This window comes from Chrysochloris asiatica, unplaced genomic scaffold, assembly GCF_000296735.1.
Source record: "Chrysochloris asiatica unplaced genomic scaffold, ChrAsi1.0 scaffold00086, whole genome shotgun sequence".
NCBI classification, from domain to species: domain Eukaryota; kingdom Metazoa; phylum Chordata; class Mammalia; order Afrosoricida; family Chrysochloridae; genus Chrysochloris; species Chrysochloris asiatica.
The window spans coordinates 1,962,742-1,976,104 of NW_006408604.1; the positions used below are offsets into that span (position 1 = coordinate 1,962,742).

Sequence of the window (13,363 nt, forward strand, 5' to 3'; positions counted from 1 at the left end):
TCCATAGCTTGTCATGATCCACACAATCGAAAGCCTTTGCGTAGTCAATAAAGCACAGGTAAACATGTATATGAGGCAACTGAAAATACCATGGCTTAGGTCAGATCTTAGTCCTCAAACTGGTATCTTTGTGTTTTAACACTTAAGAGGCCTTTTGCAGCAGATTTGCCTACTGCAATATATTGTCGGATTTCTTGATTGCTGCTTTAATGAGTGGTGATATGGATCCAAGCAAAATGAAGTCTCTGACAACTTCAATCTTTTCTCCATTTATGATGATGCTACTTATTGGTCTAAATTTTATACTATCTACGGAGACTGGTGTGGCGCTGTGGGTTAATGTACCAAACTACAAAGCCTTTTAAACTGCAAAGTTGGCGGTTCAAGCTCACCAGCTGCTCCTAGGAAACCCTATATGAGGTCACTATAGGTCCGAATCGACTCGATGGCACTTAACAAATACTATTTATAAAAAATGTTTTCCATGTTTGTTACTGAGAATACACAGAACATTTATCAATTCAAGAATTTCGATAATTTAGTAGCACTGATTACATCTTCCAATTGGTGAAAAACATTTTGATATACTGTTTCAGAAATTTTCTCATAATAAAAATTAAATGAGAAGCAAACTCCACAGGATTCTATCCAAATTTGGACAGAATATACTCAAAACCATAATCTATAAGGATTAGTCTTCACTAATTTAAATATAAAACCTAGAAATTTTAATTAAAATATTAAAACACCATCAAGATAAAGAAAAACCTAGATCACGTTGTTTTTTAAAGAGCCATCGAGTCTGTTCTGACACAACACTATAGTTTTCCAAGGCTGTAAATCTGTGGCAGCAGAAAGCTTCATCTTTCTCCAGTGAAACAGCTGGTGGGTTTGAACCACTGACCTTTTGGTTCATAATCCAATGCTTATCCTAAGAACAAAAGTAGATGAACTGAATTTCTCCATTTTTTTAGCTGTGCAATGTTGGAAGAGTCACTTAATCTAAGTCTCTCTTTCGATTCTCATCAAATAGACCTGCTATGAGCAAACTCTATCAACTCCAAATATTAAAATATAAAAACAAAATAGATTTGCCCAGATAAGACTAGTCAACAGAAAAATTGAGTTCCTACTAGACCTGGTATGGCACTGCTGGTTAATGCACTAGACTACAAGGTCAGTTTGAACCACAAGGTCAGCAGTTCAAGCTCACCAGTCACTCCTCAGAAAACCTATACAGAGTGGCTATGAGTCGAAACCAACTTGATGGCCCGTAACAAACTGATATTGGAAGCCCCTTCTAAAAATATTCCACAAAATGCGCCAATCAGACTTTTCTTCTCAAAATGCTATAATCAGATTTTTCTGCCAGACTAGGGAGAGGCTGGGGGTGGGGGGTGGGGGTGGGGGTGTTCAGCTGTATGCCGTCTAGTCGTTTCTAACTCACAGTGCTAGGATATAGCAGGAGCAGAAAGCCCCATCTTTCTCCCAAGAAACAGCTGGTAAATTCCAACCACGGACCTTGTGGTTTGCAGCCCAACTCATAACCCACTGCACTGCCAGGATTCCTTAGATTTTGGGGGGCGTGGACGGCGACTATCATGTCAATTCTGACTAAAATAGACCCTATAGGACAGAGTAGAACTGCCCCCATAGATGATTTTCCAAGGCTGTAATCTTTATGAAGGAGATTTGATGTGGCACTGTACTGCAAGGTTGGTATGAACAGCAAAGTCAGCAGTTCAAACTCACCAGTCACTCCTTGGAAACTGTGCACAGAGTCACTATGAGTCGGAACTGACTCAATGGCACTAACAACAATCTTTATGAAAACAGACTGCCACATCTTTCTACTATGAGCACTTGGTGGATCCAAAGAGCCAACTATTACGTTTTTAGGGGAGCACTGAAACACAGTGCTACCAAGAAATCCTTAAGGGACAAATTTGTTGTTGTCAAGTGCCATCAAATCAGTCCCAACACATAGTAACCCTCTTTAGGGTTTCTGAGGAGCAGGTGATGGTGGGCTTGACACATAGACTTTGTGGTTAGCAGTCCAGTGCTTACCTCACAGCACAACACAGTAACTAAGAGGACTCCAAAAATGCTAGATTTTTAGACAAGAAAATATTCAAATGTATAATAATCTAACATAAAATGTACAGATCTAAAATGTTCAATGTTATAGGGAGGTTTGGGTCTTCTGTTGAAGACTAGAAATCTAACTCATTTCTGCTGAAATGGGTCATCCTTATATTCAAGGGTCTTTTCTAGAATGCCCAAAATGAAGAAGGCTAGTACAAACTTGGAGCTTCTCCTTGGTCGGCTTTACTTTGGTCAATTTCCTTGAACAAACAGCAGTACATGTATTTAAATGTAAACATGACCTGTACCTTAAAGACTATTGTATCAGTACAGATAAATGAACCTATACCTAACTTGTCACTAAAACTTCATACTTAATTACACAAATGAGTCTTTCACAATATTCTGTTAATAAAACATCTACTCCAAGAGAGTATCACCTAAGTCAGCATAAAGAACTGTTGTAAGCAGTAAATTAAAATCAGTCACATTCAAATACAAAGTCATCAAGAAGCATGCTTCATATGAAAAATTAAAAAGTTAAGATATACTAATTAGATTTCTTCTGCAGTGAAATGATACAGAGAGATATATAAGGCAAGAGACAACCACCTAATTGGATAATCTCATGGTCCCGTGCAGCCTTAATATATTGAGGGGAGGGGAGAGAGTCAAAAGTAGCCCATTCTTCTTCAAGGTATGAACACACAAAAGAAAAGCCAATTTTGAGGGAGGACCCAATTATTTTGGCTCAATCAGATGGCTCTCTCTAAAATACAACAGACTGGAATTTCATATCCAATTACTGATCACTAAATATACTACTGGAGTTCTGGTGTGGCACTACAGCATAAGCACTTGACTGCTAACCACAAAGTCAGTGGTTCAAACCCACCCGCTGCTTCTTGTAAACTATAGGGTAGCTGTGAGTCAGAATCAACTCAAGACACTTAACAACAAAACAAATTTATCAACATTTTAATTTTCTCTGCTTAAAGATATCCAAGAGAGGCTAAATATATTGTCAACAAGGACCAGTCGCTGGAGAAGGATATAATGTTTGGTAAGGTGGAGGGTCAGAGAAAAAGAGGAAGACCCCCAATGAGATGGAATGGCCAAGTGGCAACACTGATGGACTCAAGTGTGACAACAGTAATGAGGCTGGCCTAGGATCGGGCAGTGTTTTGTTCTGCTGTGCATAAGGTCACTATGAGTTGGTACCAACTTGATGGCACCTAACAACAAAAACAAATATGTTAACAGTGAAGGGATCATTCAAAAAGTAGAATGATATGGTTGCACAATTTAGAAAATTAGTATCATTGTACATGTAGAAATTGCTGGACTAGTGTTAGTTTGCTTTGCAGATTTTTAACACAAACATCAAAAATAAAATAATTTAAAAATCTGAACAAATTAATTTCTGGCAAGTGAGGTTTTACAAAAACAAAAAATCATCACTGATAAATCTTATACTGAGTCACTAAAACACTACAAGCTCAAGATCCCTATCTACTAAAACTTAGGGGCATATTAACTGAACACTGGGATTTGATATTTGATTAATAAAACAGCTCAGTATCTAATTTTTGGAAACCAAATATGAATAGATGTATGCAACTCTCTATATTTTTTTAAGTTTACTATTTTTTTTGGGGGGGGGGTTATTTTTTAGATAGTAGCAAGCAGCACTCACAACTTTTTATTTTTTTTAAAAAATATGGGGATGAGGAAAGATTATATGTGCAGTTTAGTATTTATATTACTATTTTAAATTTTAATGTAAAAACTATCTAGCTACTTTGACACATAAAAAGGTTAAAAATAACCTCTAAACATAACTGAATTCCACAGACATAGCAATATAAATAACTTAAAGGAAGTATTATTGTTAAGTGCAGTCAAGTCGGTTCCTACCCATAGCGACCCTGTATAGGGTTTCCAAGGAGCAGCTGATGAGTTTGAACAGCTTTGCAGTCTGGCACATTAACCAACAGCAACACACCAGGACTTCTATGAAAGGGAGTATAATGTAGTGAATTATCTAAAGTCTCTTCTAGACATAATCTGTAATGCCCACCATACATTTCTTCTATCTTGCTGGGTCTAGGTAAGAGAAGGTGAGAGAAGATACTAAGAAGAGGACATGATTCAGCTGTGGGTGTTAGCAGAGGTAACTGTAATTTCAACAACGTGAAACTGGTAGCATGGGTATAAAATGAATGATCTCAGGAACAAGAGAGGGGATTACACCACCATCACAGTAGAACCAAGAGTGGAGTGCATCATTTGGATTCCGAGGTCCGTGTACTTTGAACCTCCTTGATCCAAGGACCAAAAGCTGTGATATCTGAGAAGTAGCAGAAAAGCAGCAGCAACAAAACCAGGAACCAGACGGTAAGACAAAGCAGTAAAGCTGAGTGACTCTGAGCAGGAAACTAACTTGTAGAGTGGGGTGCCTCAAGGAACTTAATTGGGGGAGCTAGGTTTGCTAACCCACAAAGCTAGAGAGAGTGTCCTATGGGCATTTGTCAGCAGCTGACTGAACAAGAGTACTTTATGCATGATCTCGTTAACTTCCCTAATAAACTCTGCAACTATGAGTATGGTGTCTGAGTTCTGTATGGCTATTCCAATGGATTATCCCAATAGAGAAGCAGAGTGTCATGTGAGGAATGATTTGATATGCCACATATTTTTTCAGGGAGAAATGAAGTTTCTATGCTATAATTGTTTTGTTTTGCTTTTTCCAATATGATTAGAGTTTGATGAGGAGATTAAAAAAAAAAAAAAGTATTTAGATCATGTTAAATACTGTTCTAGTAAAATTATCATCTTTAAACAATTAGAAGCATAAAATCTTCTAGGATTAGTAATTTTTTCCCTTATGTATTTCTGTTCCATTTTGACAGTTTAACACTTGGGCTAAAAAGAAGTACAAAAAAGATTTTTTTTAAATCATTAATATTGTATCATCAAAATCAGATGTTCCAAGCAACTACTACTCTTACTTCAACCTCATAGGACAAAACCAAATCAAGATGTATTGCTCTATGTTCTACCAAGTTTTCCAATTCTCATGTACATTTTACCATTCAGAAAGTTTAAGCCTATATACAAAAGACTGGGATGTAAAAATAAATGAAATGTCTTTTCTCATTTTTTCATCCTTTATAGTTTAACAAACAATGTCCTTCAAAGATCACAACTTTTTTTTTTTGCTAAAATGTAATATCCTTAAGAATCTCATAATTTGTAATAAACTAGTTTTATGAATAAACATTCAGGGATTAACACGGGGGGGGGGGGTTCCTTTTCATTTACATAGTAATACTAAGACTTCTGCCTATCCTATAAAGTACATGTAGTTGTAATGGTTACATGATACATCAGACCAATAAAATTTGGGCTATAACTTCATTCTTTTACAAACCAGTAAAAGTGGAAAACATTCTCTCTTGTTGGCAATGTTGTAACTCCACTTGGAAAACCCAAGACTTCTCCCACACTTAACAGAAGCTCAGTGATCTTCTATTAGAGCCAGTGATTCAATACATAGTTGTTACATCAAATGACAAAACAGTGTCATACTATCACTCCAACCTATTTTGGTAGTATATATATGCAAGTGACCTCATGCACTGGCTTGCAAAAAGCACATCTGTAATGACCAGAAAATCTACTTGTCTACAATGAAAACTCCAACATATATGGGGGAAAAAGGATTATATTACCAAAGTTGCATTCATAAACACTGAGCTGGATTTTGCTGTGAAAATGCCATAAATGAACCTAATTCTTTAACAGGCCACCTGAAAGTTGAGTTTTAATCTGACATCAGATGTTAAAGCACTAGACTAACTAGGTCGGCAGTTCAAACACACCAGCAGCTCCTTGGAAACCCTATACAAGGTCACTATGAGTCAGAACCGACACAACAGCACTTAACAAGAACAAAATTTTACTACTTACTAGTTTGCTGCTTAATAGTTAGTCAAACACTCATACATTTAGTCCAATAAGACAAATGTTTACTTATCAAGTATGGATAATGAAAAAATTGTTGACACAATAAACTGTGACCGGGCAAACATTTCTTTAAAGAAATTTCAAATGTTAGTAAAACTGATTAAAATGTTAAGGATTCATACACATTTATAAGCTAAAAAAAAGATCAATATAATAATCTAAATAGCAATACAACCGTATCCACTCACTTAAAACATGGTTAAAGTTTTTCAGCCACTTTGGTATTGTGTATTTCAACAGTAATGGCAGGCTGCTAGGAGATAAGTTGTTTAATACATTACTTGTGCTTACAATGTGACATTAATTTTGGGGAATTATACTATTAGCGTAGTGGTTACAAATTGGGCTGGCAATTGTAAGGTCAGCAGTTTGAAACTACTAGCTGTTTCGTGGAAGAAAGATGAGGCTTTCTGCTCCCATAAAGATTTACAGCCTTGGAAACCCTGTACAGAGTTGCTGAGTCGGAATTGACTCCATGGCACATAACAACAACAACTATTTAAAACAAATCTAGGCAAAATTGAAAATTATGACAAATATGTTGGTCTACTTCACCTTGCCTTGCCTAATTTGCTTAGTTCTTTATTCACTGGTTAATAAAAATTATGTATACTAACACACAGTTGAATACGTTCCTAAGAAAACATAGCTCAATACTGACTAATCGGACTTTCCATCTAAACCAGTTCTGACAAGATCCAGGGAAAATGATCAATTATTATTCACAAATGAGTATGGGTTGTCATTTAGTAGGACTGTAAATACTAATCCTAGTACTCAGTGTCTCCAATTAAAGTCAGCATCAAGTATAATGCAGAACCACTCTAAAAACTCAAGGCTGTACCAATCCCTAAATGTTCCCAAGAAAAAATATCAGAACCTTAGAGCATATTGTTACTCATTTATGACAGTCCCACTGTATTACTAGAAGTATAATTTCTTCGAAAAAACATATTCAAAAAAAAAAAAAATTAAAATCCAACTTACAATATGCCCTAATTTTATTTCAATCTATCAAATTTGTGAACATTAAAAGAAAAAAATGATCTGATTTTTAAAACTCCTATGTAAAAATAATTGCAAATTACTTTCAGAAAAAAACCTAACTGGCAATTATAAATCAATAAAATTAATGAAAACAGGAGTGGAAAAAAGAAATGGCAAAACCAACCCCTCCTCGCTGACCATCTACATGTATGGAACGGATGTGATCTGCCAGATCTGGACTAGAGTTGAAGCAAGCCTGGCACTGGTCCCAACAACAATTATAGGCAATATTTTTGCTTGAAGAAGTAGTGCTTCCTTGTCCATTCATCATTGCTGGAGTTGAGCGCCCACTGGAAATTGTGCTGTCGACATCCATTATAGTACTGCTTATGCTACAAAAGAAGAAAAAAGTCTGTGTTATTCCTAGAATTCACTAACACGATCTTATAAATACTTAATTAAGATTACCACCTGATTTAAACCTTAAACCAAAAATATTTCCTAAAGCCTTCTTAAAAACCAAATAATAGTTTAGTTTAACTAGTAAAGAGCCTTGAACATTATGCTTTTAAGGTACTTCTATATGGTATCCAATTGACAACAGTAACTTGAAAGATAAGAACCTTAGGAGGCAAACAAAACCAAACACAACAAACACACACAAGACAGATAAGTTTGCCACATCCCTCCCACAGTTCTAAAGAGACATGATAAAGTAGGTAGTTTCCAAGCATAAGTAATTCAGAATCAAAATTATCTTTATAGCTCTGAAAATCATCTGACCTGAAATCTTTTATTCATTAATCAGATAATGCAATTGCATTAACAGCCTACCTCTTTTCATCTCAAAGAAGTTAAGAATGTTTTCCCTTCTAATATAACAAAGCAAAATACAGAAAACATAAATGTAATAAAAATCTGATTTTATCAAAAGTTCAAATGAAAAGTCTTTTTCTGGCCCTCAGTTTGAAAAAAAAAAATCTCTATCCACCTATAAAGATTGAATGTCAATCAAAACGTTTTACATTATTTACAAACAATAGTGGAGTCCTGGTGCGGCACTGTAGGATAAGCACTGGACTGCTATGTCATTTTGAACTACAAGGTTCAAAACTCAAAGGCCAATTATCAACCACCAAGTCAACCTGGAGATCCACAGCAACTACATTTACCTTCCTGTGTCTTATTACTCTGACTGTAATGATGTGGCTTCTAAGAATTCTGTCAAATATTTTCTTTATCAGTCTCATAAAAGCATGCCGAGAAAACTGATGAAGTTGAAGACCCAACAAATTAGCTGAATATTCTCTTAGGTTATCAAGAAACCACACCATGATAAGCAAGCTAAATGAAATGGGGTAAGAATTACACTTGGGGAAAAAAAAAAAAAAAACGTGAACCAGTCTGCTGGAACTGTACAAACTGGCCACTGATAAAAGGTATTAAAAAGACCTATTTGTGTGACTTCACTATGACTCATTACCTAAAAAATGAGCAAGTGAAAGCTATTAAAGAATTGAGGGAATGCATAACCAATCAGCACAAGACAGAGACACCCCTTCTCCCCCTCCTAGAATTTGGCCTGGCAGTTATCACTTTGACTAGCACACCCTGAGAGATAATAATTACAAGAGTTAAGCTCCAGCCTGGTTTCCCCACAGCCACAGGAGTGACTTCTTCATTGGTCGCCTAAACAGTGCATGCATGTTAGCTTTACCTTTTCTATAAATTTTAATCAAAACATCCACCTAAGTTCCTTCATCTACATCATTCCTTCAATAAAGCAATGTTGTTTCCAAACACACAAAAAAAAAATAATACATTTTTAAAGTATTATTTATTAGTAACATGCAATCATTTACAATTTCTAAATAAATGGTGTTAAAAGATCTGCTTTAATTTTTAATACTTTAAACTGTTGTTTAGTGTTATTATTTCCAACCCATATTGACCCTATTTCTAAGGAGTGGTTGGTGGGTTTAAAATACCAGCCTTGAGAATAGCAGTCCAGTGCTTATCCTACAGTGCCATTCAAGGACTTTGTTGTTATGCCGGTGAGTTGGTTCTGACTCATAGCGACCTTGTATAGGGTTTTCCAAGGAGCAGCTAGTTGTGGTAAATATAACCCAAGTAAGCAAAAGCTCTCTGGGTTCCTCAATACTTTCTGAATTTTAGTTTTAATCTGAAGGGGTCCTTATTTTAAGGATTCCCAGTGTGGTGCTGTAGGATAAGCACTGGACTGTTACCCGTAAGGTTGGCAGTTCAAACAAACCAGCCACTTCTTGGCAATCCTATACAGGGTCGCTATGAGTTGGAACCAACTCCATGACATGCAACAAGACAAAAAAGCTTTTTAAGTGCTTCCCGTAAACAGATTAGAAAAGATAAATCTAACCTAGGATTATTTTATTTTATATTCAAGACCAAAAAGCTTAAACGCTTTTGTAAACAGAATAGAAAAGTATTTCTGACTTGAGATATTTTTATTTTACCTTGGGATTAACTGCTGAGTTTGAAATTCAGTCTGGGGTTAAATGGAGAAGAGTAGCTTATCTACAGTCTTTCTTTAGTGAAGCAGTAATTTATGATGTGGACTTCCTTAGAATTTTGGGTCCTTCTCTTCTTCCCTCACCTCTTAATGTGTGGCACTGTTGGATAGCAATTAACTGCTAACAACAAGGTCGGCAGTTCAAACCCACCAGTCACTCCTTGGGAACCCTATACAGGGTTCTCTAGGAGTCAGAACCAACCCGACAGCACTTAACAAAAAGCCACTTAACTGTCTAAATTTAAAGGAAGGCTGAGTACTGGAACCTCGAAAATTAAATTTATTCTTGATGCTCAAAAAATTATCTTATAAATATGTCATTGATTAGGAAGTCTACAGTGGTGTTTCCCTGACCTTAGTTTTGTTGTTATTGTTAAGTGTCCTTGAATTGGTTCATAGCAAACCCTGAATAGGTTTTCCAAGAAGCAGCTGGTAGGTTTGAACCAACCTTTGGTTAGCAATCCAATGCTTATCCTATAGCACACCAGGACCTTGCCATGTTCTCCCCTTTCATCAGGGACTAGGGTCAGTGTATGCTAACAAATTAAAATGTCAATATGAAACCAAATTAGTTTTACTACTTGAGTTTGAGGTTCTGCTCACTTTTGTCTTAATGCTATGAAAACAATTAAGATCATTAAGGAACGGTATCTTTCAAACAATATTTCCAAACCAAATCAGTAGAATTAAGGTTACATGGAGATTATAATAAAAGCTGCCTGTACCTGCAATCAGATTTCAAAACTAAGTAGCCGAATCAGGAAATATAAATTGGATGCTCATACTAGCGTAAGCCTGTCATTCACAAACTCCCACTTCAAATTTTTCTTAAAAAAAAAAAAAACTTAACTATTTTAACTTTACAAACTATTGCTAAACATTTGAATTTTTAAAGCAAATTCTAATAAAACATTTTTATATGTTACATATTCAATTCACATATAAAAATTCATCTGGATTATATTCCTGAGTGTTTTTGTGTACTTTAAAAAGAAAAAGGGGAATAGAAGCAAATACTGTTGAATGATGATGCATGACACAGACTATAATCATTGCAATAAACTAAATATGATAGGATGAGTACAAAACCAATGTTATCCTATGTAAACTACCACTCAACTCACAATAAAAGCTTAAAAAGAAAAATTAGCCAGCTAGGAAGGGGACGGTAATCAATTAAATGAAACAAGGTGTAGTTTGCTGAATGCAAGCAGAGCTGATGATCGTGTCTGTAAACCTTCACCCAAATCAGTTAAAAAAAATTTTTTTTAATTCATCGGGGAAAAGTTTCATCTACTACTCAAAATTTGCTTTTTTAGTAATTTTCTTAATAGACATGAAAATTATTTTTTATCCAAAGGGAGAAAATAAAATTTCAAAATCTCAAGGAGTCCACATTTTCTGGAGCTATGGAAGCTGGATGAACTCCCCTAAAACTATTGTTCTGAGATAATCTTTACCCTTTAAAAGCAAAAATAATCCTCTGAAGTCTTCTTAAAACCACAGAGAAATTTAGCTTAATTAGTAAAGAATGTCTGCCTTGAGAATTATTCATCTTGCTTTCGTGCCCCTTCCTGCCTTCTGAGCTCTGTTTTTGGGCAAACGATGCCCTCGTAGGTTCCTATCACTTATCTTCCTGAGTAGTATGACCTACCTGGAGTCCAGGTGTTGACGCTGTGGGTTAATGCGCCAGACTGCAAACCTGTTTGAACTGCAAGGTCGGTGGTTTAAGCTCACCAGCCGCTCCTCGGGAACCCTATACTGAGTCACTATGGGTCGGAACCTACTCAATGGCACTTCACAACAACAATGATCCTCCCTCGTGTTATTATTCACTCTATTGTGATCCTGACCAGAGTGGTCAGTAGTAGTTAGCCGGGCACAATCTAGTTCTTCTGGTCTCAGGGTAATGGAGACTGTGACTCACATGGTCCATTATCTTCTATAGTGACTCCTTGAGTCTTTATTACTTTTTCTTCTAATTGCTTCTCTAACACCCTATACAGACTAGACAACACTTATTAACAACAGTGAAAGAGAATGTACTCTTAAAGTTAGGAACCAAGGAAATCACTTTCTTGATAGTAGACAACTGTTACTTTTGATGATGGGAGATAAGACCAAATATAGATGAAGTCGGCACAACGTGACTAAGGTAAATAAAGACACTAAATACTACATAAGAAAAAGGGGCAATTTCAGTAAATGTTGTAACATACAATTTTTTTTTTTTTTGGTAACATACAATTTTGCAACAGCAAAAACAACTAAATAACAGATGTGGTTACACAGGTAGATATAGATGAATATGTGTATAAAAAAGCATATGCAAATAAATGAAGTACATGTATAGATGTTATCTACAGACATATGTATGCCTGAAGATGTTTGTATGTGTTGCATATACAGCCACACATATGAGAGTGCTTCAAAAAGCGTGTGTAAAAATGAAATTTAAAAATAATGGGATTTTTCCATGAACATTTTTGAAATCCCCTTTTATGACAAACCACATAGGGAAAGTTACTGAGGCACATTTCTAGACATAGCCAAACAACTCATGGCATTTACTATAATTCTCAAAGATAATATTCTACATCCAAGTTTGGTGAGTCACATCTGAGGTCTTAAAAGCTAACAAGCAGCCATCTAAGATACAATTATTAATCTGTATTCATAAAGACCAAAAAACAACGAAGAAAATCAGATTCAAAGAACTAATTACAATTAGCCTACCAGGAGAAAGGTGGGGCTTTCTGCTCCCATAAATATTTACAGCCTAAGAAACCCTATACAAGTCACTATGAACCAGAACTGGCTCAAAGCATACCACCAACAGCATGACCACCACCACCAATTAGCCCACATAAACCTCAGCCTTCTTCTAACCCGAGACCAAACTAGACAGTGCTCAGGTGCCACTACCAACCATTCTGTCCAGGGACACAACAGATGATCCCAGATAGAAAAGCCAAAAAAACAGGAAAAACCTCTAATGACTTTTAAAAGTAAAACAAAGGCCAGACTTACTGGACCAACTGACATTAGAAGAACCCCAAACACTATTATCCTAGGATAATCTTCTATTGTAAAATTGAAGCTATTTTTCCAGGTCACCTTTTAATCAAATAATAAATTGGCTTATAAAAACAATCATCCATGAAGAGAACAAACAAGATGGCGGATCGGGTGGAAATGCAGTGAGGAGCTCCATCAGCAACAACAAAGAATGCCTGACCAAGCAGGCTCAAGGTATGGTGACAGAACTATGAACCACATATAAAGGAGTATTTAGAAGGTTGGAAGTCTTACAGCTAAGGGAATTTGTAGCAGAAGCAAGAAATCCATTGCTTTCTAATCCAAGATGCTCAACTACTCCCAGAGCAGCCATCTTGGGCGAGACAAAGGGAGGAAAGGATCAGAGCAGCCACAGCCGCCTGACAGAACCAAGTAGATAAAGGTGTGGACACTCTTTTTTTTTTTCATATCTGTTCACTAGTCTCTTGCAGGCTGCGCACCTCCATTCTGGTGACTACAAGGGGTACCTGAGTGGATACCCCAATCCCACACCCAGAGGGTTCTACTACGCATGTGCACAGATCTCAAAATTTAAAGTGACAGTTTCCATTTAAAACCTAATGGCAGTGCTAAACAGCCACAGCTGGCCCTGAACTGTTTATCACTAGGAAAAAGGCCTGAACAGGGATGTGGAGC

At 36.3% G+C, this 13,363-nt stretch overlaps 1 protein-coding gene and 1 pseudogene across 1 annotated transcript in view; one reads left to right on the forward strand and one right to left on the reverse strand.

Moving 5' to 3' along the window:
* LOC102823850 (zinc finger protein AEBP2-like) overlaps positions 1–13,363 on the reverse strand; it is an 86,411-nt gene that overhangs the window by 49,019 nt on the left and 24,029 nt on the right. Inside the window, 1 exon segment of the mRNA XM_006866013.1 lies at positions 7,286–7,493. Within this exon segment, the coding sequence (XP_006866075.1) occupies positions 7,286–7,493 (208 nt within the window).
* Positions 8,450–13,363, forward strand: part of LOC102813051 — a 9,749-nt pseudogene continuing 4,835 nt past the window's right edge.